At 44.9% G+C, this 25,498-nt stretch overlaps 1 protein-coding gene across 2 annotated transcripts in view; it reads left to right on the top strand.

Annotated features, from left to right (window-relative positions):
- The window catches only part of Cfap58 (cilia and flagella associated protein 58), a 103,632-nt gene that overhangs the window by 49,081 nt on the left and 29,053 nt on the right, over positions 1-25,498 (top strand). For both annotated transcript variants that reach the window (XM_048424044.3, XM_048424045.3), the window contains exons 14-15: positions 5,547-5,658; positions 7,898-8,002. In XM_048424044.3, coding sequence (XP_048280001.3) covers positions 5,547-5,658; positions 7,898-8,002 — 217 coding nt within the window. The remainder of the gene's footprint in view (positions 1-5,546; positions 5,659-7,897; positions 8,003-25,498) is intronic.

Raw genomic sequence — 25,498 nt, 5'->3', positions numbered from 1 at the left:
CTGCGGGGAGCCCCCTTGGAAGGACCTTGTGTGGGTCTTTGAAGTTTTTAAGCAAATTACACAAAATGGACTTCGTAGGATGAAAGGGTCCATGGAATGAAAACAACTTTCCCATAAAGTCTCCCTGTGCTCCCGCCGTGTCACAGAGACGGCCAGGCTCCTTCCAGTGGGTGTAGGGCACAGCAGAAAGGTCATTAAAGCACCTTTCTCTGGCTCCTTCGAAACGAAATTTCCAGTCAAAGCACAAACACAGACACAAACCAGTTACAATTCATATTTTTTTTTCCTCCCTCGGTGAGTTCTTTGGAATTCCTTTAATTAGGCAGCATGCAAGAGATGAAGCATCAATATTTAAATGCCACCTTGCTAATATATGCATATCTTTTTTTTGGAATAACATATATGATGGAAAGAGGTGGAGAATTTAATTCTATCACTCTCTGAAAATCTGTTTCCTTAAAGGCAGCCAGACTTCCTACCTGACTCTTGGTTCATCTTCTGCAGCTTCCACTTAGCTCACATCTTCCTTCTTTAAATCTTGCACCACAGGGCATCTGCTTTCCCTGTGGGAAAACACTGTCGGGTTCCATACCAGCCACTGCAGGGAACTGAATGAGAGATCTGACATTCCTTGGTGACTTCCCTTATTCCCCACAGACCTGTACGGGTGCAACTTCTCCTTGGCCGCCCAGGGAGAAGTATATGGTTTGGATCTGCTGCTTATATTAGTTAGAGGAAAAGAGACTCTGATGTTCAGGAGTGGTGAGTCTGCTGCTGTTGAGGATCCTTTTGTTTTTGGAGTTTCTTGTCTTTCAGATAATGCATACAGTGCATATTCATTGTAGAAATGTGGGAAATGCAGAGAAGACACAGAGAAGGGATTAGAAACATCACTTGCAACTTTGCTACTCAGAGAGACCACCATTGGTGCTTCACAGACAAGTGGGCTCATTCTAACTAGCCGCTGAATGATCTTAAGGGCTGTCATTACATCTGTCAGTCATGAGTTATTTTTATGACCCACGAAAAGGACCAAATTCGACCCGTTCCTGTCAATATTGTTAGTTTGTTGATAATGCATTTTATTTCCCTTCCAAGGAGAGGGCAGTCTCAGAACAAATGGAGACAAGCAACCTTGCTACTTACCAGCTATGTGACCTTGAGCAAATGTCTCTGAGGTTTGGGCTTGTGATTACAGTTCAAGGCAGTAGAAACAAGCCCAGTGTGCAAGGCCTCCTCCACAGTCAGCCCTCAACTGTGGCAGCCTGGACCTTTTCCTTCCTCTCCCAGTGAGGTTCTAGAAAAGCAAAGTGTTAAGGATATGCTTTTAATTCTAAGCAGCTTGTTCTGCACTCCCTGTTGAGTGAGCATCATGCAGTTAATTCTAATGGTTTGTCTTGTTAATGAGGGGAAGTTGTATTATTGGTTTAAATGAAGCAATTAAGTAAAAGAGATGGCTTCATGTTAGTAATCCGCACACCCACGGCAGATGAGGACAGAGCATAATGTCTTTACAGCGTGAGTCAAAGCAAGCATTCACCCCTTCTCCTTCTCCAGCAGAGGTTTTGGTAACTAGAATCGCTCAGGATGTCGAGGGTGGCATTACCCAGAGATGCCCAGAGATTTTTAGAAGCACATTTAAAACAGAGCTGGGGGCTTCAGGGTCCCCCCCCCACCTATTCTTGCTGGTCATGAGACTTAAGGTAGAATATCTTCATTGCTCCAAACTCAGCATCTCCAAATCCAGGCTGCAAATTGAAATTATCCACGGGACTTTTTAAACCTATGAAATGGGGGCCTTGCACCACACCCCATGTAGCAGAGATGTAGCAAAGGTCCTTTGGGGAATGGGTTCATGCAAAGGCATGTTGGGAGCCCTCCATGTGATTCCGCTATGCAGTGAAGATGGAAGTCGGAGACCATAATTGGTGCGGGCTTGTTGCCTGCACTACAGTAACTCACTGTCAAGTATGGAACTTGCAATGTTGTGCATTCACCCCGATCACTACTATAGAGACAGAAACACTGAAATGTATTTTGAGACTCTCAGGGTTCACTTCCTGACCTGGTGTGAACAGAGATTGTACTTTTGTTTCCCAGCTGCCTAGACCCAAATAATCACATAGAAACTATATTAATTACAACACTGTTTGGCTAATAGCTTAGACGTATTCCTAACTAGCTCTTATATCTTAAATTAACCCATTTCTATTAATTTGTGTATCACCATGAGGCTGTGGTCTACTGGTAAGTTTCCAGTGTCTTTCTCCTTTGGCAGCTATGTGGTCTCTCCCTGACTCCACCTTCTTTTTCCCTGCATTCAGTTTAGTTTTCCCACCTAGCTCTATTGTGCCCTGCCATAGGCCGAAGCAGCTACTTTATTCACATCATACTGAGTGGAATCCCACATCATCTCTACTCTTCTGTCTAAATAAAAAGGAAGGTTTTAAATTTAACATAGTAAAATTACATATACAAAACAGTTATCAAGCAAGAATTACAGTTACAGTATTTAGTCTATTTCTACTAGGCAAAAATAAAAGAAAATATTCTATCATCTATTTTTGTGAGTCTAAATTTCATATCTAATTTATTTTTTATTATAACTAATGAAAACTGTAACTATAAATGTCTTCAACTCCATCAAAGATCCCAGAAGGATATATTATTACCTAAGTAAACAGGAACTGCACTGTAAGCAACTTCCAAAACTCTAGAATTGGCAGAGACATCTTGCTGTCTGGACAGTCACCCAAAGTTTTTCTGTACTATTGAGGCAACCATCTTCAGCTTACAGGCCCATAGTATCCAGCAAACTTTTCATGAAGCAGGAAATTTGAAAGACTCTTTCGCCTACATCGGCAGTTTGTCAATCACTTTCTTTTGTGTCTTGTAGAATGTCTGACAGAGTCTTTCATGAAGCAGCAACCCTGAAGGATTACCTTACCTTCTTTAGGCAATGTCATCAGCCATTTTTCTGTGGATCCTGCATGTCCAGTTTACACAACATACCATCAAACAGTCCAGGCAAGAGCCGTTTCTTGCCCAAATGGCTAGCCTTATCACATGGAAGGAAAATTCCATAATGAGTTTCTTCAGTGCCCATCAACCTTTCTGAAGTAATTGGTGCTGCCAGAAGCAGACATGTCTCACTGTCGAGAACAGTCTAAGTTCTTAAAATATTTAAATTCCATATTTTGTAGGTCTTTCAAGTGTTGAAGATTATCTATCTAAGTGAAATATATCTTTGTGTATACAGAAACCTAACAATTAAAAGTTTGATTATAGATGGCTACCTCTTAATCTGTATTTCTTAACTATACATTACATTTTAAAATGAACTATATAAACATATCTAAAACAAGAGTAGAAATACACACATAACAAATTGACCTTAATTTTATATCAATAAACCAAAGTTCATACCAATGCAAAGTATTCATTTTGATATCATATCCTCCCTTTCTTTTCTTTAGAAAGAGATTGACAGTGACCATTAACAAGTTATACTGGACCCCTTTTAAATGAAAACCAATATTTATAAACAATCATTTTGGGGATTTGGGCAAAGGTTTCCTCCAAACTTCTTCCTGCTGTTTGTTGGGTATTTTAGAGTTTGTGAGACCTTTGTGGGGGGGAATCTTGTTCCACCAAACCCCATTAGCCTGGAAGGAATCCATAGTTTCTCATCTTCTGTAGAAACAAAAGCAGAACATCTTTTACAAAGTAACAAATCCTTAGACTCAAATTTTGAAGTCAAAATACCTTTAAAATATATGTGTTGGTTTAACTTAGCAGCCCTAGAATCAAATGTCTCTCTGCAGTCAAAAAATTCAAAGAAAACACAATAATATACATAATCTAGACTCTCTGTGTATATTCCATCTTCATGTGATTTATTTTTCTTTATTACTTTTTAATATTCACTCCTTTAATTTTTTGACTGTCTGTACTCTTTTATATTACTTTTACATTCTCTTTAAAGACTTTTATTTTTTAAAACTATTTCTTTCTACAACTGCTTATACCCAGTCTATGTACATTTTTTAAACATTCTGTGACCCATTCAGAGGTTTATTTTTGTCTGAATCTGTCTTTATTGTGTACCTGTAATTATTTGCTGACCAGGAGATCTTTTTTTAATGCTAAGCAGGCATAGCTTGGACTAACACTGTGGCTTTGTCTGTTGTCTCTGCCCCATCCAACATGGTGGAGGTAGGTTCACTGCCTCTGCACGCCATGCTCATCACCCCAACTCCAGGGATACAGCGGGTCTATGTCACCATCAAGCATCCTGCAACACTCTGCTCACAAACCCCATTTAAATTCTCTGTAACAGGACTGCCTGAAAGAGCCAGAGTCATTCATGCTGCCAGTACAAACCAGGAAGCCGTTTCCTACAGGAGCCACATCTTCGCTTGCTGACCACAATCAGAGCCTATCTGAAAAAAAAAAAAATGCAGCTACCAAGAAGTTGCACTTGGCTCCCAGTTTTGTGGATCCAGAAGCTCTCTTTTTTTTTCTTAAGCTTTTTCAGGTTTTATATGGATCCATGCCCCAGACAGTGGGTGCCATTTGTAAACAGAGACTGTACTTTCATTTCCCAGCTGCCCAGACCTGAATAACTACACAGAAACTATATTAATTACATCGCTGTTTGGCCAATAGCTTAGGTGTATTCCTGGCTAGCTCTTACATCTTAAATTAGCCCATTTCTATTAATCTGTGTATCATCATGAAGCTGTAGCCTACTGGTGAGGTTCTGTCATCTTTCTCCTTCGGCAGCTACATGGAGTCTCCCTGACTCCACCTTCTTTCTCTGTGCATTCAGTTTTATTTTCCCACTTAGCTCTGTTGTGCCCTGCCATAGGCCAAAGCAGCTACTTTATTAACCAATGGTAATAAAGCATGTTCACAACATACAGAGGTGGAACCTCCATCAACCTGGTACCTTTCATATGCTTCGAAATTCCTCAAACATTCAGAACCAAGATTCTAAAGGCTGCTGTTGCTCAGAGCTGAGGTAGTTCCTGAACTCCAAATGAATTGGTATTCTTGTGACCTTCTTAGGTTTGGGAAGCTGGTCTCTCTCAGTGCAAACAAGTTTCCCAGTTCCAGATTTTCATGCCAGATACAGTGTGTCTACAGTGATCAAATCATTAGTTTTTTCCCATGTGTATGTGTGTTATATACATGTATGAGTCAGGGCACACGTGTGAGTGTGCACATGATGAGTAAAGGTTGGTATCCTGTGCATTCCTCAATGGTTTTCCACTTTGTGAGATAGGTCTTCGACTGAATCTAGAGCCCACAGACCCAGCCTGTCTGGCTAGCCAGCTTATCTGGGCATCTCCTCCCTCAGTCTCCCCAGTGGTGGGATTATGTGTGGGTCAGTATACCTGGTTGACTTTTACATAGGTTCTGGAAATTTGAACTCTGGTCCTTATGAATCCTGGGCAAGTGTTTTATGTGCTGAGTCATCTCCCTGCAGCAAAAATAGCATATTCAAGAGAAATTCTTTGCCAAACAAAGCTTGTCTTACCCAGGCAGGAGCTTTTCCACATGCAAAGAGAATTCTTGAAGGAAAGGACAAGATGTCGAGCCCTGGAGGAGGAGTTGGAGAACCCCATGAATGTGCACAGATGGAGGAAGCTTGAGGTAACACCTGCTGGAGCATCCTTCCTGTCCCCAGCCTTCCTCTCCACCCATTCAAGGCTCCTAACCTAAAGCAGGGTGAGAGGTTCCCTTTAATTTCATGATATGCATATTGTCACCTATGAGGTAAAACTGGATCAAATGTAAATTGAGTTGTTTTAGAACCATATGGTTAATTTGACTTTGGCTTTAAAAGTCTTGGACAAAATCCTACCTGCCCCTAAAAAGACCCTTTGGAAGCTATACATTGCTTTCATTGATGGGTATGTATTTTGCTTTTCAGGTAGTTTTGATCTTTGGATTGACTATTAATTGCCTTTGGCAATCTCTCCTACCAACGTCTTATCCATCTTTCAATTGGTTTTGCATTCTTTCATTTCCTGAAGGAAAGCGGGTTCAGTGATTCAATCTTTTCAAAGGCCTAGACTGTGTTAGTCAACCCCTTTCTCTTAGGATCTGGGGTTAGAGCCGAAAGTACTCCTGGCAAAGGATGGGTAATCGACTTTTTCTGTGGCTCCTGTTAGGTACCATGACCAACTCACCAAAGAACAGCCACAGCTTGGTCAAGACAAAGATGGCCCTCTCTTTTAGTTGTGTACACAGCAATGTGGTGCCAAAGGGACTTTGGCTAAACGACCAATTATGATGTTGAGAGCTATAAGTCTATGGCACAGCAAAGTGCAGTGCGAGGTGGAAAATCATCCAGATAGGATTTTATTTTTATTTTCTTTTAATGAAGAAAGTATTAAAGTTAATGCATTATAAATTGTGTAAACACAAGGCCTGGGTTTTAACAACATCCAGGACTGCCAAGTGAATGTATGCCAATTCCTGTTCAGCTATGTGGGCATCAGCTGGTGCTGGGCAAGCAAAGTCAGAGGCAATGGAATATTCCTCTTTAGTGCCCCAAGTGGACAGCTGACCAACCCAGTAATTACCATGGATCTGCCTGGGAAATGGACCTGAAGCTCTCACACCTGCTTACATCACTGTAGTTAGAAACTGTTCCTGGCTGCCCGGACTCGAAATAATTATACAGAAACTATGTTATTTAAAACACTGCTTGGCCAATAGCTTATGCATATTTTTAACTAACTCTTTTAGCTTAAATTAACCCGTTTTTATTAATCTGTGCATCACCATGAGGTTGTGGCCTACAGGCAAGGTTCCAACATCTGTCTCTTCTGGTGGCTACATGGTGTCTTCCTGACTCGGTTTACTCACTCTCTCTCTCTATATCTCTTCCAGCCTGACTACATTCTGTTAAACCATGGGCCAAAAGCAACTTCTTTATTCATTAACCAATAAAAGCATCACATATACAGAAGGACTTCCCACACCACATCACAGTAGCCTAGTCAATGGGTTCTTACGTAGATCTTGGAGATTTCCTACTCCACATTAATTTCTATTTAAAAAACAAATAAGGGCTCTGGGGTGTGGTTGAAACTATCCAGCTGCTGTATTGATTCAAAGTGTCAGTATGCCTGAAAACAAAGCCTTGAGTCCAAGTCCAATGGTCAGCGTACACCTGTGGCTCTTGTCTGAGAGAAACACACGCAGCGGCCGAGGGAGCGTCAAAGTTGTCCAGGTTGATTCTATTTGAGTGCTCGGTGCCTCAGTTCTGTCCTGCTGCCTCCCTCTAGGCAGATGTTGCACCCTGCAATCCTTCCCCGTTGTGGGCTGCATGGGATCTTCTGCTTGACAACAATTCCAGGAAGTTAGTCCTGTGGAAACCTGAGGTGGCGGGGGAAGTTCAGAGCATCCTAACGAGAGCCACACGAGCCGCAGACTTTGTAATAGTGCACGTCCTGAATCCAGCTGGGATCCTCCCAGCCTTGGCCGATGAGTTCTTTGCTCCTAAGTTCTCCCGTCTGTAAAAGGGGAAGACTGATATTGCCTCACAGCGGTCACGTGGCTAAGCTGTGACATTACGTGGGAAGTATCGAGCAGCACACATGGTTGGGAGATGATGAGGGTCTTTCCTTCCGGTGGGCAAACACACTCAGTTTTCACCTGTGGTTAATCAGCACCAAAGTCGAGACAGCGGGAAACCGCGGTCTGCTCTTGGGAGCAGGAATTTATGCTAGTGTCATTTGCTATGCCTTTTTCCCTTTTTGGTTTCAGTTCTTTGCGTCCTCGGGTCTTTAAGTGGGAAAGGCATTTTAATAAAGCAGGCATTACTGCACACAGAGCACGGAGCTGTGAAACTAATCCATCTCCCGTCGCTCTCCTCGGACAGGCCAGTGACCCCAGTACCTTTGAGCTGATCCAGAAAATTCACACCCTGCAGAAGCGACTCATCAGCAAGACGGAAGAGGTGGTGGAGAAAGAGCTGCTCCTTCAGGTATGTCTCCCTGTCTGTGCTCCCCAAACACACGTGGCCATCGCCAGGATCCTCGGAACTGGTGGCTTGGCAGTGGTGCATGCCTCGTCCTAGACTGTAGATGGCAACGGTGATTCACACAAGAACAGACAGCCCGATTAATTGTTCTTTTATGCTGCGATCACTGATATTTCAAGGATCCCAGAAAATGAAGTTCAAGGCTAGACTTACTGCAGTCGGGCAATGTGAACATTTTCTCGCTTTCCCGCAGTTCTAGTATTTGTGAGATTATTTTAACCCCTTTTCTTCCTATCTTCATATAGTGTGAAGTGCTGTGATTTCAACTTTGAAAATGGTTTTCACACAGAGCACAAATGATCGTCCCCAGGAGGGTCTGTGTGAGCGAAACGGAAAGATGTGTTTGAGGATGTGGTGTGTGTGTGCGTGTGTGCATGGGGGGGGGGTCTGTGCACGGGCGAGGTGTGTGCACACTGGTGCACATTCACGTGAAGGCTAGAGGAGGATGCTGACCTCTTCCTTATAGCCACCTACCATATTCTCTAGAAACAGGTTTTCTCAGTAAGCCTGAATCTTGACTAGGCTAGCCGGTGAACAAGCTCCTAGGATCCACTTGTCTCAAGCCTCCTGATGCTGGGGTTACCGGAATGTGTGACATGCCTGGATTTTACATGGGTGTAGAGGAGTCAAATTCAAGTCCTCAGACTTGGATAGTAAGAGCTCCTACCCCAAGAGCCATCTCCCCATCCCAGCTTTGACAACTTTAGGAGGTAAATCCTGGCATTTTATCAGTCATGGAGGCCATCACCACCAGCTGCTGCTGCCCCTCCTGACCCCCAGCCCTTCCCCCTCTTTCCTCCCCCGTCCCTGCCTCTCCTTCATCTTCACCAGGTCATCCCTTACCCTGCGCTGGCCACTGTGTGGTGTGGAGGCTTTAGCTATTCTGTCTCATATCCTCCGAGCAGCTCGTGTGTGAGCCGGATCACCTGCAGGTGGTGGTCAGAAAGCTGGGGCCTGGAAGTGTAAGAATAAGGTAAGAAAGGCAGGTCTGGCATCAGGTGGTCGGGACTGGCATTCTGCGTCTGTTGACTCGCGGCTATGTGATTGTTATTTTTCTGCACCTGAGGTTCTCAGGCTCCACTAAGGACAACAGTAGAACCCATTAAAATGAGCAGTGTAGGCACTGAAAGACCTTAGCCACACTCGGTTCATATTAAATATCGATTCCAATGTGACGCTAACTATTGGGTGGCCATTCGTAGGAGTAGGGACATTTACACATGTGCGAGAGGAGCCTCTTGCCCCTCTTCTACTTTGTATTTGACCTTAGATGTGTTTCCCCTAAAGTTGGCTGCACAGTACAGCACACAGCAATTGGGACATCACTGCATGGAGTGCGCATGACATTTTCCCCCTGTCCTGGAGACAAGCACAGTGATGGAGAAGGCAGGTTCTGCAGTGGGCAAGCACTCTCTTCAGAGGGTGACGGGTTAGTGACTTAGGGGGACTCAGGGACATTTTTCAAACATTCTTTCCCCTTCCAGAAACCAGGGATTGTAGTGTCAGTTCTCACTGAAGGAATATTCCTAACTTGGGGGGTCTTGCAGGGATGGCCAATCAGAGCACGGGCATTGGGGACTCACCAGAGTGTGCACTGTGACTTTAAAAACGCTATTACAATGTTCCACCCCAAGGCCAGGCAGCTGGAGAGCAAAGGCTTGAAACTCCAGCCAGCCAATCACCCCAGAACCCGCGTTCACTCTCTTGCCTCCTCTTCTGTTACGACTGCTACTTTGTAAAAATTTAAAGAGAATCAATTTTGTGTCAAATTTTGTGTCAAAACTCAGTTTTTAGAACACGTTGTTTTGTATTTTATAGAATTTGTTCTGTTCTATATTGGGGAACATAACTAAGAAAGCGTGGTTGTCCCTGGGTGAATGACCGTGAGCCACAGGAGGGCAGATGCCTCTGATGCCCTAGAACAGACCAGGAGCCTCTGATGCCCAGAAACAGCAGTTACAGGGAGGTGGAAGCCTCCTGATGGGGGAGCCAGCAGCCAGACCTTGGTCTTCAGAAGCCTCCTGATGGGGTGCCAGCAGCCAGACCTTGGTCTTCAGAAGCCTTCTGGTGGGGGAGCCAGCAGCAAGACCTTGGTCTTCTGCAAGTGTTGCTAACCACTGAGCCATCTCTCCAGCCCTTGACACCATAGCTTTGTTATTTACTTCCTCTTATATTCTTGGGTTTTCTCTGTGTCTTCTACCTTGTCAAAGTAGAGGCACAGTCATGAATCTCTCCTCTCCTTTCCCCTCCCCTCTTCTCGTCTCTCCTACCATCTCATTTCATCTTTTCTCTGTTTTTGGCATTGGGGAGTGAACCGTGCATGTTTGAGACAGGAGTTCTGTCACTGAGCTGTGCCCACAGCCATTTTATTTTCTCATAGAGGCACCCCAGTCCATAAAGTATCTTTTAAGTGACACCTGAGTCCCTTCCCATAGGTTTTGATATAGATGGTGTTTTTATTTAGTTATAAATCTTTCCTCCTTTAAGAACGGCTCCTCCATTGAGAATAAGGCTGGAGAATCCCCGTTCCCCGTTCTTTCTCCCGTGAGAATGCAGTGTGCACTTTCAGGTCTTCAGACCCATGCATGTTTAGGCTAACTTTCTTTCTGGTCTTCCACTGAGGACTGTAGTAGGTGTGCTCTTTGGAATCTAATACCGCCTCTGAGCATAAGCGATCACTTAGAAGTAAGTGATCCCGGGGTTTGAAAAAGATACGTGCCTTCCACACATTCTGAACTCACAGAGATCCACCTGCCTCTGCCTCTCCAGGGTTGGGATTAAAGGCGAGTGCTTTTAAGGTCACGCTCAGCTTGACTTCTTTTAGTTGTGTTTTTTTTTTTTAACTTCAAACACTTTTTGGTATGATCATAAGGTGAGTCAAATGGTATGATTTTTGTTTATTTCTGGGGGAATTATTTATTCAAAATATATTCAATATTTATTCAATAATTATAATATAATTATTATAATTAATATTAATAAAAATTAAAATAATATTGGTATATTTTTAATTTTGGGGTGCTCTTTATATTTTGGGCAAATCCCTTGGAAAATAAAAACCCACCGGGCTCTGGTTTTGTTTTGGCTGATATATTATAGTTCACTAGTGTTTATATGGTTCCTTTTGATCTTCTTATTTCACAGTACTTATTCTTACTTATTGTGTGTATGTGTGTGTCCAGACATGTACATGCACACTTCACATATGTGTGAGTGCAGACATGCATGTGCTGTGGTGTGTGTGGCAGTCAGGGGTCAGCCCTCAGGAGCTGGTTCTTTTCTTCCACTGTGGGATCCAGAGACGGAACTCAGGTCATTTATCTGGGAACCCACGTGCCTAAGTTTGTTTCTGTCAGGATCCCTAGGCAATGTCACCTGTTTAGAGTAATATTTTTGTGTTAGGCTCTCAACTTGAGACTCTTTGGACCATTTTGTCAACATGTGTTGGGATCCTGGACTTGTGACAGGAGTTGGTAGGTCTTCATTCCCAGAGGAACCTTGTTTTTCTTTTGAGAGTCCAAGAGAGATGGGTCCCTGTGGTCTTCCTGGCAGAAATGGAAGATCCCAGTCACAACTCTCCAGCTCACACAAGCCCAGACCCCCACTCTTGTCCTCCTGGGGCCTCTCAAAGCCAGGTTTCTTACTCACTTGAAGGATGGCTACCATAAGTCACTGTTCACAGCTTCAAATGCAGGACACCTTTTGATTTTGACACTTGAGCCAACCACATGCAGACTCCTTTGTGGTAAAAAGCATTGCATTGCTTTGGTTAGGGTGTCACAAGCTTTGTGATCACCACAGTTTAAGATTTCAGATTATTTAGTCTGCTAAACGGTCATCATTAGGAACTGTGTTGTTGGTTTGAATGAGAAATGTCCTCCATAGGCTCAGGCTTTTGGATACTTGGTCCCCAGTAGGTGGCACTGTTTGGACAGGTTTAAGAGGTGCAGCCATGCTGGAGGAAATGCTGGAGGAAGTGTGTCACTGGAGGAGGGCTTTGAGAGTGCACAACTTCATCCTGCTTCCTCTTTGCACTTTCTGTTGCCTACTTTCAGTTTAAGACACGATCTTCCAGTTTCCTGTGCCTTCCACCAAGCCTGTTGCTTGCTGCCCTGCCTGGCAACCATGATAGACTCCTATGCCTCTGAAACTATAAGCCCAAATGTGCTCTTCCTCCTGTGAGTTTCTTTGATCACAGTCACAGCCACTATGAGAGTAACTAATATAGAGGTCTCACCGATTGTCCTCCTCATCTGCAAATCTGGGCTCACAGACGTGAGTGCACTAATGGACATCCACGTTGAAGGGAGTATTCAGTTACTAGCAATGTCATCATCAACATCAATCATTTTGTTTGTCACAAGGCAGTTTTTATAGCTCTCCAAAGTCTCACTTCTTCTCGAGCAATCCCTCATTTAGTCTTTGATGACTGGCTGCTACAAAGTGCCTTAACAGTCACATATCTCCAGACAACAAGTCTTGATATGTCAGCAAAGCATGAAATGTTCCACAGGATTGCGTTTTATTAAAATATTAGAAAAGTTCCCAGTACTTACAGAAGAACAATTTGTACAATTTTGAAGATCTGTGGTTGAGTTCTTTTGAGTCCCTGGATAACTTTTAAGGGATGATCCCTTTTTTGTTTCTGTGTCCTGGTGATAGAGAGGCTCCACCGTTTCTAAGAAGCAGATAGAATGAAGACTGTTTCCTCCCTACTGGACTGGGGAGTGCCTTAGGAACTGGGGAGCTCCTCACTATCCCTCTGGCTTCTCGCCCTGCTAAGGGCTCAGCAGATGCTGACGTTTTAGTCACTTGCTTGTAGCTGTTATAAAATGTGACAAAAATGACTTAAGGGAGAAAAGGTTTCTTTCTTTGTTCTTCCTTTCCTTTCCTTTCTTCCTTTCTTCCTTTCTCTCTCTTCATTCTTCTCTCTCTCTCTCTCTCTCTCTCTCTCTCTCTCTCTCACACACACACACACACACACACACACACACACACACACACAGTTCCAGAAGGACAGTCAATTTGGCAGGGAAGACTTGAGAGCAGGCAGGGAAGGTGTGGGAGGAGGAGCAATAGGTTGGCTTCTAGCATCGTATCCACACTCTGGAAGCAGAGAGTGGAATGGAAGTGTGGTAGGGACATAACACCTCAAGGCTCGCTCCTCTTGGTCCACTTCCACCAGTGAGGCTCCACCTCCTAAAGGTTCCACAGCCTTGCCAAATGGTGTCACCAGATGGACTCCAAGAGTTCAGACATACGGGAGACATTTCACATCCAAGCCATAGACACCCAGGCAACTCCTCATCCTGGGATTTTCACTGTAAACATGTGTTTCTTCTTCAGGGACCCCCCCTTCCCTGGTTAGTGTCTTTGATGAAGCTCACATGTCTTACTGTCCCTTTCACATCACACCTGTGGCCAATGCAATCATTAAAATTGTGCTTAGCATGTATACTTGCTTGTGTATTCATGTGTGACAGTGCACATGTGTGTGAGATATCTGTGAAGGTCAGGGGTCAACTTCAGTTATTTTCCCTCAAGAACTGTCTATCTTGTGCTTTGAGAGAAGGTCTTTTATTGGCGTATTAGACTTACGGCGTAGGCCAAGATGGCTGACTCAAGCGCTCCAAGGGTCCTGTCTCTGCCTTCCTGGTGCTGGCATTATATTCATGTGCCACAGCACTTGACTCTTTCATGGAAATCCTGGGACTTAGACTCATGTCTGTTCAGCAAATACTTTATCAACAGAACTACCCCCAGCCCACCATTGTGCATTTTGACATTTTTGTGCTAGCCTATAGGCTCCACAAAGGCAATCATTTTTCTTCCAAAGTTGATTTCTGATTCTTCCTATTGATTATCACAGTCCTAACATCATCCCTACTAATATCTGTGCAGCGACTGATTAATCCTGGAAGAATGGTGGTCCTCTGAGAAGTCGTATGTCTTGCAGACACGGAGTTCTAATTTTGGGCCAACAAATTAGGGAATTATTCTTCCTGTTGCCTTGGTACTTTGCTATTAACTTTGCAGGGATTTGGGGTTTACTCTTGGTTTATGGATCTGTCTGTGTTATCTTTGTATACAGTGGCAGGCTGATTCCCGCGGGTGTGCTCCAAGTCTGTCCCTTGCTGTGAGTCTAGCAGACAATGGCCCCTGAGCTTTACATCGCAGTTTTGGTGGTAAGATAGAGAAGACTGCATTTTTGCCAGGATGGGAAGCTCAGAAGAGGATGGAAGGATTAGCTTGCTGTTGTCTACCAGGGTTCTCTCCCCTTTAAGAAAGCCTGGGCAATCAAAACATATCTGCATACACCATTGCTGTTATTCCACTAACACCCCCTCCGTGCCTTCCCAGTCTACAGGATTGATGAAAGTTTTCTTTAGAGACATCTGTGGGATCAGGCTAGCCTGTGTGTGTGGTGATGTCTGTCATTACACCATCATCTTTGTCATCATCATCATCATCATCATCATCATCATCATCATCATCATGTATCCTGAATAATGAGCACAAGGCAAGGTGTTGTTAGTATAGGAAGTTCAACCTCTTGTTGCAGGCATTTGCCAGCATAAGGCTCCCTTAGAGCAGCTGGGATTTTCACCTCAAGTGCTTAAATAACTTTATAACTTTATTTTCACGGCCAGGCAAAGAATTAGAAGCAGTGAAGTGAGCTTTGCATATTGGAATCAGAAATGTCTATTGTTGGTGCTCTTGGAGCTCAGAAGCGAAAAGGAACGCTGAGGATTGCAGTGCAGGGCACTGTGGGGCCCCTCTCTAGGAAAGAGCTATCAGAGTCAAGGCAAGCCCAGGATTATATGTCACTTCATTCCTCAAGGCCAGCTGGAAATGTGTTTGGTATGTTGAGTATTACTAGTTAGCAAACCTTAAGAATACCAAATGAGCCTTTTAAATCTTGAGCTGGAGAGATGGCTCAGTGGTTAAGAGCACTGGCTACTCGTTCAGACAACCCAGGTTTGGTTCCCAGCACCCACATGGCAGCCATCAACCATTTGAAACTCCAATTCCGGGGGACCTGATGCCCTCTTCTGGCTTCTGTGCTCACTGCCTCTACATGGTGTATTTGTATATGTGCAGGCAAAAAATTAAAACGTACTAAAACAACTTAATCAAAAACAAAACCCACATGCCCAGCACCCTTGGGTGGCAGATGGGTGGTTTGCAACCCCAGCCTCAGGGCCTGGAGAGGAAGGAGAAGCGAAGAAAGAAAGTCATGGGCAGCTTTACTTGTTTTGATTTCTTAGATCTCATCCACTGCTGTGGTTCCTCCACGGAAATGCAGAGCCCAAGACTGAAAAGGCAGCAAGTAGATGGGGAAGGAGTTGAGGCGCCAGGCTGCTGTAGTGTGCTGGTGTGGGCGCTTGGAGGTGAATTCAGTGGAGAGGCAAGGAGGTAAAAAATGCTCTCTTGTGCAGGGCAGACGGGTTCCTTGAAAGAAGAGCCTCCCAAAGCTCTCCCTTCTCTTGGGGACAATGATTCTTGCTTTATTATCGCGAACCATTCGAAACCATAAAAGTGTGTCCTGGAGCGTCGGGGAAACCTTCAAGGATAGTCTCCGCCCTCTCATGCAAGGGCAGCAGAAGCGTGTGTCTGAGGGGTTCCTGCGGCCAGTGCATTCCAGGACGAATGAAGCCAGTTACATCCTTGTGACAGAAGCCCTCTCAGTTCTGTCGTTGTAATGCACTGTGACAACAGGGTGCTGTGGGACTTGGACAACACTTTGGAGGGGTTTGGGTACCCCAAATCAGGTGCTGGGGGAGGGGGGAGCTGTTGGACTCCAGTGACTTCTGAGATTCTGCTAGGAATCAGAGAAACAGCAGGAGGGCAGCACCCTCCAGGGGAAGGAGGCCAGGGTTTCTGTTCACGGCTCCCTCTGAAGGGCCTCTGTTTGCCTCCACTATCTCATGAGATAAACCCTGGCCAGAGGCAGGAAAGCTGAGTCTGTGAATGCCAGAGGTAGGGGCTGCCAGACTACTCCAGGAGCTGATGGCCATCCCAGTGACTGAGGCACGCCAGATTAAAACCATGCATTTCAGGATGTTCGGAGGACAGGGTTTGGGTGTGAGAAGTGTCTGCTCTATGGGATCCAGCTTCCTGGTGGGTCCTGAAGACCTTCAGCAGACCACCCCAGATGGGTCTGTCAGCAGTTCATCTCAGTTGTAAATTGCTTATCCAGCTTTGGAACCAGCAGTGGCATCTGCCGTTCAAAGTTCTCTCTGTGTCTTTGGCCCAAGTGCCCCTGGCTGCTATTTCAGCTACTACCCAGCAGTATCCAGACAACAAGAGTGTGCTTTAGAGAAGGAGCCTTAACTTTGTAGTAATCACAGTCATTCTTATTGAATGTTCAGTGTGTGCCAGGCACCATGCTTGCCCTCCTCAGAGACCTCAGTGAACCGCATGCCAGAGAGTAGGGGCAAAGTGATGGGCGGTTCACTGGAGGAATGCTACCATCTTCAATAAAGAAAATAAAATTGACCTTCTAGAATGTTCTCACTGAGTCAGCTTTACCTAGAGGACCATTATACAGATAAGAATGATGGCATTTCTCCTATGAGGTGTAGCAGCGGTGATGTCCTACCGGAAGGGTGCTATTTCAGGTGCGGAGATGACTGGAGACCCCCACGAACACCGATTCCTCGGTAATGATGTGAGTGAGGCTGCCAGGTTGGGGAGTTCAGCTGTGTCCTGCCTTTGGGAATCACCACACCCGTCCTTTCACAGGCCCGCAGACTCCGAGGTAGTGGGCGTGGCCTCAGGTGCGTAAACCACGCCCTGAGTTGGAAGCTTTGCTGGAATGTGGGTCCTGCCCTTCTAGGTGAACTTTCCCTTTAACTTAATTTCATGACTGACTGGACAGAAGTCTAGTTTACTTAACTGTAAAATGGCTGGAATGAGAGGAAGACGTGGACAGTTCGGCACGAATCTCCTGCTCTATAGGGAACAACAAGCCTCATGTAGCCCATTTTCAGATAGCTCACCGAGGAGTTGACAGTTTTCCTAACTTCCTGACCATCCCACATTTATGGGACATCTGCTAAAGTTGTTTAATGCCATGGGGATGCTCGTGTGTGTCTTAGCATTCAGTTGTCATCACAAGCCAGTTACTGTCACAGAGGAGAAAATCACGAGACACAGAAAGGTTAAGACTTTTTCCCAAGGCCCTGTGACTGGGACCTGGTGGAGTATGGAATTATATGCTGGCGGTCAGCCTCCGAAGGTTCCTTTCAACCATGGAATGCAATGTAGAGCATCCGGGCATTGAGTGCACCATGTGCAGACCACCCTGGGCATGCTCAGAGCGAAGGTCACAGCATCTAGAGACATGCATTCCAGGCCTAGTCTGGGGCCAGGTCAGCAGCCCTGGCACCCCAGAGACCTTTGCAGAATTACTGCATTTCAGAGCTCTCCAGGGCCAGCATACCACTGTCTTCACCTTTACACGATCTCGGTATTCAGGGCACCATTTAGGTCTAGAAGTCGGTCACCTTCTCTTCGTGGGAGACTTCACGGCTCCAAAGCAAGAGCTCTGGTGTGGGAAAACACAGGGGCTCCTGGGCTCCTGGCCTTGCTGTGTTGTGTCACCTTCTCGCCTTGGCTTCCTCCCCTGAAACCTGGAACTTGTCACCTTGTCAACGCTCTCCTATGTAAAGAATCGTGTGAGGTGCTTAGGAGAAAGCTTGAGAGTTAGGCAATGCTAAAAAACCGTGATTTGATTTTGATAGTTTGCAGTGATGATACCCCCATGCTGTGGCCTTCAGTTTTCACACTCCAGGCACCTAAAATATTTGGAGGAAGACGGCAGATGTGTGAGTGTCCAGGATTTGAGGACTGTTGCTGGACCAGCAAATTGCCCACGCTAATGCGAGAAGTCTCAGGTGTTTCTTTGTTGATGGAGACATGACGGTTTTGATCGTCTTTGCTGGGAGCCTGAATGGATTTGGCAGAAGCTTCAGAGAGTTTTGCAGAGCAGCGGGAGCGAGCCAGCCCTTCTCACATTTCCGGAATGCTGAGTGGTGTCTAGCCTCCTATGCTGACCATTCTGTTCCGGCTGCATCTACAGCAAACCCAGACAAGGGAGATGGTGCTGCTTTTATTCCATAGGGGAGGGAGGTGAACTTGGCCATGAACTTACACAGGAGGAAAAGCAATACCTGGCCAAGCATTTACTGCTCAGAAATGCCAGCACACTGATTATAACTCAAGGTTTGGGAAATAAAGGTATGGTGTGGGCTGTGCCTGACCCATTACGTGTTTCTCTGTGGTCCTCAGATAAAGTGCTGGTTATATATTTAGGTTGTCAGAACAAAAACCCAAAAGAATAGTACTCTTCTCTCTCTCTCTTCCTCCTCCTCTCAACCCCCGCCCCTCCCACGATATGGAATTTAGGGCTCAGAGTCCAGAAATTAAGCTTTAATTGACAGACATTATTTACTTATTGACCACGACTGTCCTTGTGCTATCAAGGTACAGCTGAGTAGTTGTGATGGAGACTGAATGGCTCATGAGGCCTCTGCATAGCACTTACCATCCGACCCCACACAGCAAATGCTCGCTGACCCCTCTTATAGACCTTAGTCATTGGAATTCAGAACACAGCCCCTAACTGCTGTTCTCTATTGCCTCCACATCACTAAACATTTCATTTCTGGGATGAGTTCCTGCCTGCCCCCATTCCAAGGTAATTGTTCAATTATTTAACAACCTCTTTAGGATTTGGAAGGCTGAATTCTAATATTGTGACCCAGTGGCTAGTGGTATAGCCTCCACTAAACATAATGCATGTTGGATCTGTTGGTGTCTGGACTAGAGGTGGTCCACCCTAGAGCTGATTGAGATTATTGGAGATGTTCTCTTACTAGAGAAACTGAGGCAGAGCAGTGCTGAGAGAAACTATGCAAGCTGAACCTCTCGGTCAGTGGATGTTTGCTCTTTAATAGAATGAAGGGAAGGAATGGGACGAGAGAGACAGCTTCCCTCGAGCCTTGCTGGTCTGGGCAGAGGACAATAGAAGATTTAGGAAAGCCGTGAGTGTCTCCCCAGTTTCCCACAATGTTTTACTTATTTACCACCTCTTCTTGGGACTTTTGAGGGGTGCCTGCTTTCTTATATGGGAGGAGGAGAGGACCAAGCGTTCCTCCTAAATACTCAGCACTCCCCCAAATAACACTGTTAGCGGACTTGGGGGGTATTGCTGACTTTTTTGGACCGTCAGCCCCCAAATCATGACACAGAGACTTTTATTAATTATGAATGCTGGCCTTAGTTTAGGCTGACCCCACTAGCTCTTATAACTTATTTAAACCTATTTGAAGCACGATTAATAAAAACTCAGAGACAGATACTGGGATTCAACCTGAAGATCAGAAAAGCAAAGCAGTCAGCCACTGACTCTTACCTTGACCTCAGTTCAAAAATGGTGATCCTGCCTCCAGGGATCTCAGAATGAGACTGAGACTGAGAGCTGTCTCCTCCTGTTTTATAATCCTCTCCAGTTCTGGGATTAAGGGTGTGCACCACTATAGCCTGGTTTCTATGGCAAGCTAGTGTGGCTGTTTTACTTTTCCGAACTTCAGGCGAGCTTTATTTACTAAAACACAAATGAAATGCCACTACACCTGTTTCTTTTCATCTGTTTTGCCTTCGAACTTTTGCCTTTCTTTCCTTCTGTACGCTCCACTTCCCTGTTTCCTTTATGTCTGGCTGACTGGCTGCTGGTGTCTCCCTCTTCCTGTCCCTTGCTCTCTCCTTGAGCCTAGATTCCTCCTCTTCTTCTCTCTGCTCACCAGCCCCATCTAACTCTCCTCTGCCTAGCTATTGGCCATTTAGCTTTTTATTAGACCAATCAGGTGCCCTAGGCAGGCAAGGTAAAACAGCAACACATTTTTACATAGTTAAACAAATGCAGCATAAATAAATGCCATTCACCTTTGCATAGTTAAAATAATATTCCATAGCATAAATATAACAAATTTTTACAAAGTAATATTCCACAGTATGGGGACACAGTCTGTTTCCTAAGAAGTCAAGTTCAGCAGCCCATCCTTGAGAAAGCCAATTAAAACAGCCATATTCATAGTAAAGCAGGGGGAGATTTATACAATGTGGCCACATTGGGAAGAGGAATAAAGCGATCCTGTGGCCTGTCCCCTCCCCCCAACTTACCTGGGGTTCTGAAGAGAGATGAAATTTTATCTAGAAGGCCAGGGATGCATGTCTAAGGTTCCAGTCCAGGTGTGGCCTTGCCCATTGTTGCCATGTCTTTGCTTGTTCTTTAAGCTCATCCTGAAGGTGGCTGGCAAGTTGTTACAACTGTGTTAGCCCTCCAGCTGGCGCCAGGATCCCCAGCCTTCTCCTTCTCCCAGCATGAGATTCCTCAGGGAAATTCCCCTTTTTTGGAGTCTTTTACTTCATTAGTCTGATAGTTAAATTGGGGGTTGTAAGTGTCTCTGTAGAATACCCTTATTTTTGCCAGGACAATTACATGATCACAGAAGAGAACCAAGCACCATTCAACATAAACTTGTGGGGGACTTTTTATATTTAAGTCACAACGTCGAGCATCATTCTTTGGTTTCTAAAAATTTCTTGATTATATCGTGTCTGCTTGTGTGTGTGTCTGTGTGTGGGTGACCCTTGGACCACAGTGTGCCTATGGAGGACAGAGAACAGATTGCAAAGTCGGTTCCTGCCTTTCACCTTTATGTAGGTTCCAAGGATGAAACTCTGTCAGGCTTGTTTAGCAAGCACCCTTACTCACTGAGCTCTCTCAGCTCTCTCTCGCTCTCTCTCTCTCTCTCTCTCTCTCTCTCTCTCTCTCGTGTGTGTGTGTGTGTGTGTGTGTGTGTTTAGTCTTAAAAATTAAATCAGCATGCTTGCTGATGTTTCCAAGACTTGAGGGGAGTTATGCAGGTCAAAGAAATTTACAATCCAGGAGCCACTGTTTCATTTCCTGAACCCCACAGCAACTCCCTAAGACTCCTCTGCCCCCTGAAGCCAGTTCCTCCAGGGCTGGCAGCCCTAGGAGAAGGGCAACATTGTAGGTTGTCACTGACTCTCAGCCTCCCTGTAGAGAGCAAGTGTTTAGTATGCAGATGTTTGGAGATACTTACAATCCTGTTCAGCATCATTGGAGGGGAATAGTTTTTCCACCCATGTCTCTTCCCACTTGCCTAGGTGTATCTCATGTGCTCAATTATCAAACGCTTCTCATATTCCCTCTGACTGCCTCTCCATAAATGGGCCAGGAACAATTCCCTGTAGTGTCAGTGTTTCTTAAGAAGAGAATGGCTCTGCTAGGCTCAATTAGGCAGAAGGAAGTTAAAAGGCAGTTTATGCCCTAAACCGTAAGGATCTTAAACACCTGTAATCCATGGAGACAGACACACTGATGATTGGTTGTCTCTGTCTCTGGTGTGGTCATCAAGGATCTTGTTCACCTTGTATTTTGAAACAAAGTGTGTTAAAAGAGGGCCATGGCCACTGAATTCCTTCCTTTACCCACATTTTCACCCCCACAGTGAGTGTGAGTCTAGATGTTTGATTAATAAAGGGTTCACATATATTAGATGGAAGAATAGCTAGAATCTTCTGATTGTCACACAGCGCCATCTCCTACAGGGATAGAAGGAAAGGAATGACCCCCCTCTTCCACCTTCACCCTCCAATGAGTGGGAAAGGAGGAGTTGGCTACTTAGTTATTGTGGTGGATGGGCTCCGTGTTGTAGACATTCCCCTGGCCGTATGCTGAAGCTCGCTTGCTTCAGTCCACTGAAGTGACTCTGCTTTTCTTGGCCATCTAAGATTCAAGGGGGAGAGGGTAGACTCTCTGGGATAGACAAGTTCCAGGTCAGGGGGCAGAAGAGGCCTTCTTCGGGTAGTGTCTGGTAGAAAGCAGAGGGAAGGAGGTTGGGCTGTTGAGCGGATCACACTTGTGAGTTCCGGTTCACTTGTAATGTGTAAAATGGAGATGCGAACACTGTCCTTCAAACAAAGGTTTTGTGTATAGCAAGCATGATCGTCTTTATGAGGCACACAGCTTGGTTTTTGTACTTACCACATAGTGATGGTCATCACCAGGGCGCCACACTTTAGAGTTAGACCGCAGAGGAACTTCCAAAGTGGTGGTTTGTCAAGAGCTTAGCAGATAGCTGAGTGTCTCATCTGTGATCTTCCCTTCAGGAGTTACTGCTGAGACCCATCCATTAAACAGGCGGTCTCTCACTTCCCTTCTGGGGGAGGGTAGCCCATTCATACTCTACTCACTAGAGAGTATTTGATGATGATCTTGTATTAGTTAGCTTTTGCTCTACAGCAGACCATTCCACAGCCTCTTGGCTTAGAGCAGCAACCATTTTACAAAATGTGATTCTGTCAGCTGGCAATTTGGGCAGGGCTCAGCTGGATTATTGGGTTCTCATTCATGTGTTTGCAGCCTGCTGGAGAATGGGCCCAGTGGTCTTCAATGCATCACTCAACATGGCCAGTTGTGTCCCTGGCAGTTGGATAGGCTGATGGGAGTGAGTTTTTAAGTCCCCTCTAGATTGGTGGAGGCTGATTTCTATTATCATAACCTCAAGGTTTCCAAAACAACGAGAAGGCTCCAGTCTCAATGTCCAAGTGATGTTTGACTTTCTAGATGTGCCATGTTTACTAATGTCCTATTGGACTTCACAAGTCACATGGCAAAGCCCAGAATAAACATGGGGGTTTTCAGGACCAAGGATAGAAGTGGCTTTTACTACAACACTGTACCACGTCTCCTTTCTTTGTCTTTCAGCAGAAATGCTTTGTATTTAAGCATCTTGAATTTAAGCACTTGTGGTACAAGTTTCATTTTTTAAAATCTTTTGTTGAATATGGTATTTTAATATGCCTGGCATCTGGTCGATATTGTTGGATTCTGTTGCTGACATGTTTTTCTTTCCTTTCATCTTTTATTCCCTTTATTTGGGAAATTATAGTTTGCCACAGGACATGGTTCTTTTTATAGGAGAAACAGCTGTGATGTCATAACTGAACACACTTCCCCCACACACATTTGGAAATGTGATCTACAACCCATTTGTTCATTGCTATTTTGGGCTCTGACTCCATATTGGATCAGAGAAAACATGTGAGCTCAAACTGCAGTAGCTGATAAATTAATCTGGAAAAAATGTCACCACCTCCTATTTTCTTTTGTGTTTCTGGTTCCTGAGCTATAATAGATGTGAGGATGCTAAAGTGTGTTTTTTATTATTTACTGTTGTGGGGATCATTTTGAACCGAGTTGCATGAACCCAGGTGAGAGGCGGAACAATACAGCTGTGGCCTCAAGAACTATTCAAGGTTTTTGAAAGAGCAGTGTTCAAACAGGAAATTTCAGTAAAAACAAATAACGATAATATGACCAGTAACTGAAAAAGGAAATAAATAGATTACTCAGAGTCCAGACGTTTTCAGGAATGAGTTCCTCAGTGGAGTGTTTAGCTTCTTATTGGATTTGTGTACAATTATACCTTACTCCCCAAACAAAACAGATTTTCCTTGATAAATGTTTTTGGACAGCAGCAGGATTCAATTCAGTTTATTTCAAGATACAGATTTATTTGGGAAATTAGAAGAAAATAGTTGCCTCCAAGGGCCTGGGGGAGTCCTAACTGTCTTCAGCTCCTCTGCTGGTTGGTATTTCACCCAAAAATATCTCAGAGATGGAGGTGCTTCTCACAGGGATGGGAAAAATTGCAGCTGGAGCAAAAATTAATTTGTATTTATAGTGAAGGTACCTACATGAATCCTTAATCTGCTTTTTTTATGATTTTAGGGGAATTTATAGAATCGTTTAGATTGAAAGAAATCTCCAGTGGGTCATCAAGTTCCCTCTCCTTATAATGGCAGTTCTGGTTTTATTACCCTTAAAGCTGTCCTGATAGATGGGTGTCAAAGTCTGGCTCATGTTTCATGCATTTAAAGATGCACATTCTCTACCCTGGGCGTATTTAATGGAGGAGACAGACTTGGAACTGCTTATATGCCCGGGAGACCATTTTCTGAGTTCCTGACACACAGTCTCTTCTGGAACAGATGCCAGATATGTAGCATATTAAGCATTATAGAGAGACCGTCAAGTCTAGTTTGCTTTTAGCTCCTGACAATTGGGAATGGGGACTTGGTGTTCTGTCTGTCATGAGGTGATGAGGGGGGACTTTGCCTCATGGCATCTCCAGAGGTATGCTGGAACCTTAAAAGGGGGAGTCTGCTTAGAAGACTAATTATGATTGGAAGGCGTTTTGGGGTGTCTATCTTGCTCCGAAAGTTTGTGGGACACAGAGGAATACGAGACGTGGTCCTTGTCCATAGGCAATTTATAGCCTATTTGAGAAGATTCCTGAGGTATATCTGGGGAGAAATGAGACTGGTGTGTAAGAACAGGGCGTGAAAACCCGGATCATTACTTTATGGTTCCATTTAGTGAACACTTGTGATTACGTCTGTTCACATTATACCAGATGTTGATGATAGCGAGTACCTAGTTATGAGTCAGAGCTACTGCTGGGGCAGCAAAACTAAAGCGTTTGCTGTATACATCAGCCACCCGCACAAGAAGGCTAAAGGCAGAGGAGACGAAGAGCGGCAGCCCTCCAGGATGGAAAAGGTGTTTGGGCTGGGCTTGGGTGTGATGGCGCTTCCTCCAGCTATCTCTAAAAAACATGCTGCCTTAGTTAGGATTTCTATTGCTGTGAAGAGACACCACGACCATGGCAGCTCTTACAAAGGGAAACATTTGAGTGTGGTGGCTTGCAATTTCAGAGGTTTAGTCCATTATCGTCATGGTGGGAAGCATGGTGACATGCAGGCAAACATGGCGCTGGGAACTCTACATCTTGCATAGGCAACAGGAAGTGATCTCTCTCTTTGGGCATGGCTTCACATTTATGAGACCTCAAAGCCCACCTCCACAGTGACACACTTCCTCCAACCAGGCCACACCACTAATAGTGCCAACCCCTTTGGGGGGCATTGTCTTCACCACGCATTGCAGCAGGGTGCCAGAGGAGGAGAGCTCAAATTTAGTGCTGAGTTCTGGTTTTATCAGAACCAACTTGGGGTCTTCTCCTTACTAGAACTATGGGCTATTAAGAGCAGTGCAGTGCCTGATTTGCTTGTAGATTATTAACTTAAAGTGGACCAGGGAATTTCACGTGCTCAGGACAAAGCCGAAGGTGCTGGGCTGTGAGAGCGAAGGCCATGGTGGTCACAGGACTGGGTGGTGGGCAATGTGGAGGCACACAGGTGGGATGGTAAAGTCTGCTGGAGGGAGATACAGTTGGAAGGAAATGCAAAGATATCTTTTCAGGCTGAGGAAAGATGGAGGTACAGTTCTGAGAGGATGTGTACAGTCGTGTGGGGGTGTGTTCTAGTCAGCTATCTTGAGCT

This window comes from Myodes glareolus, chromosome 7 (genome assembly GCF_982192425.1).
Source record: "Myodes glareolus chromosome 7, mMyoGla1.1, whole genome shotgun sequence".
NCBI lineage: Eukaryota > Metazoa > Chordata > Mammalia > Rodentia > Cricetidae > Myodes > Myodes glareolus.
Note: the sequence above shows the minus strand (reverse complement) of the source record. Positions and strands in the feature narration are given on the sequence as shown.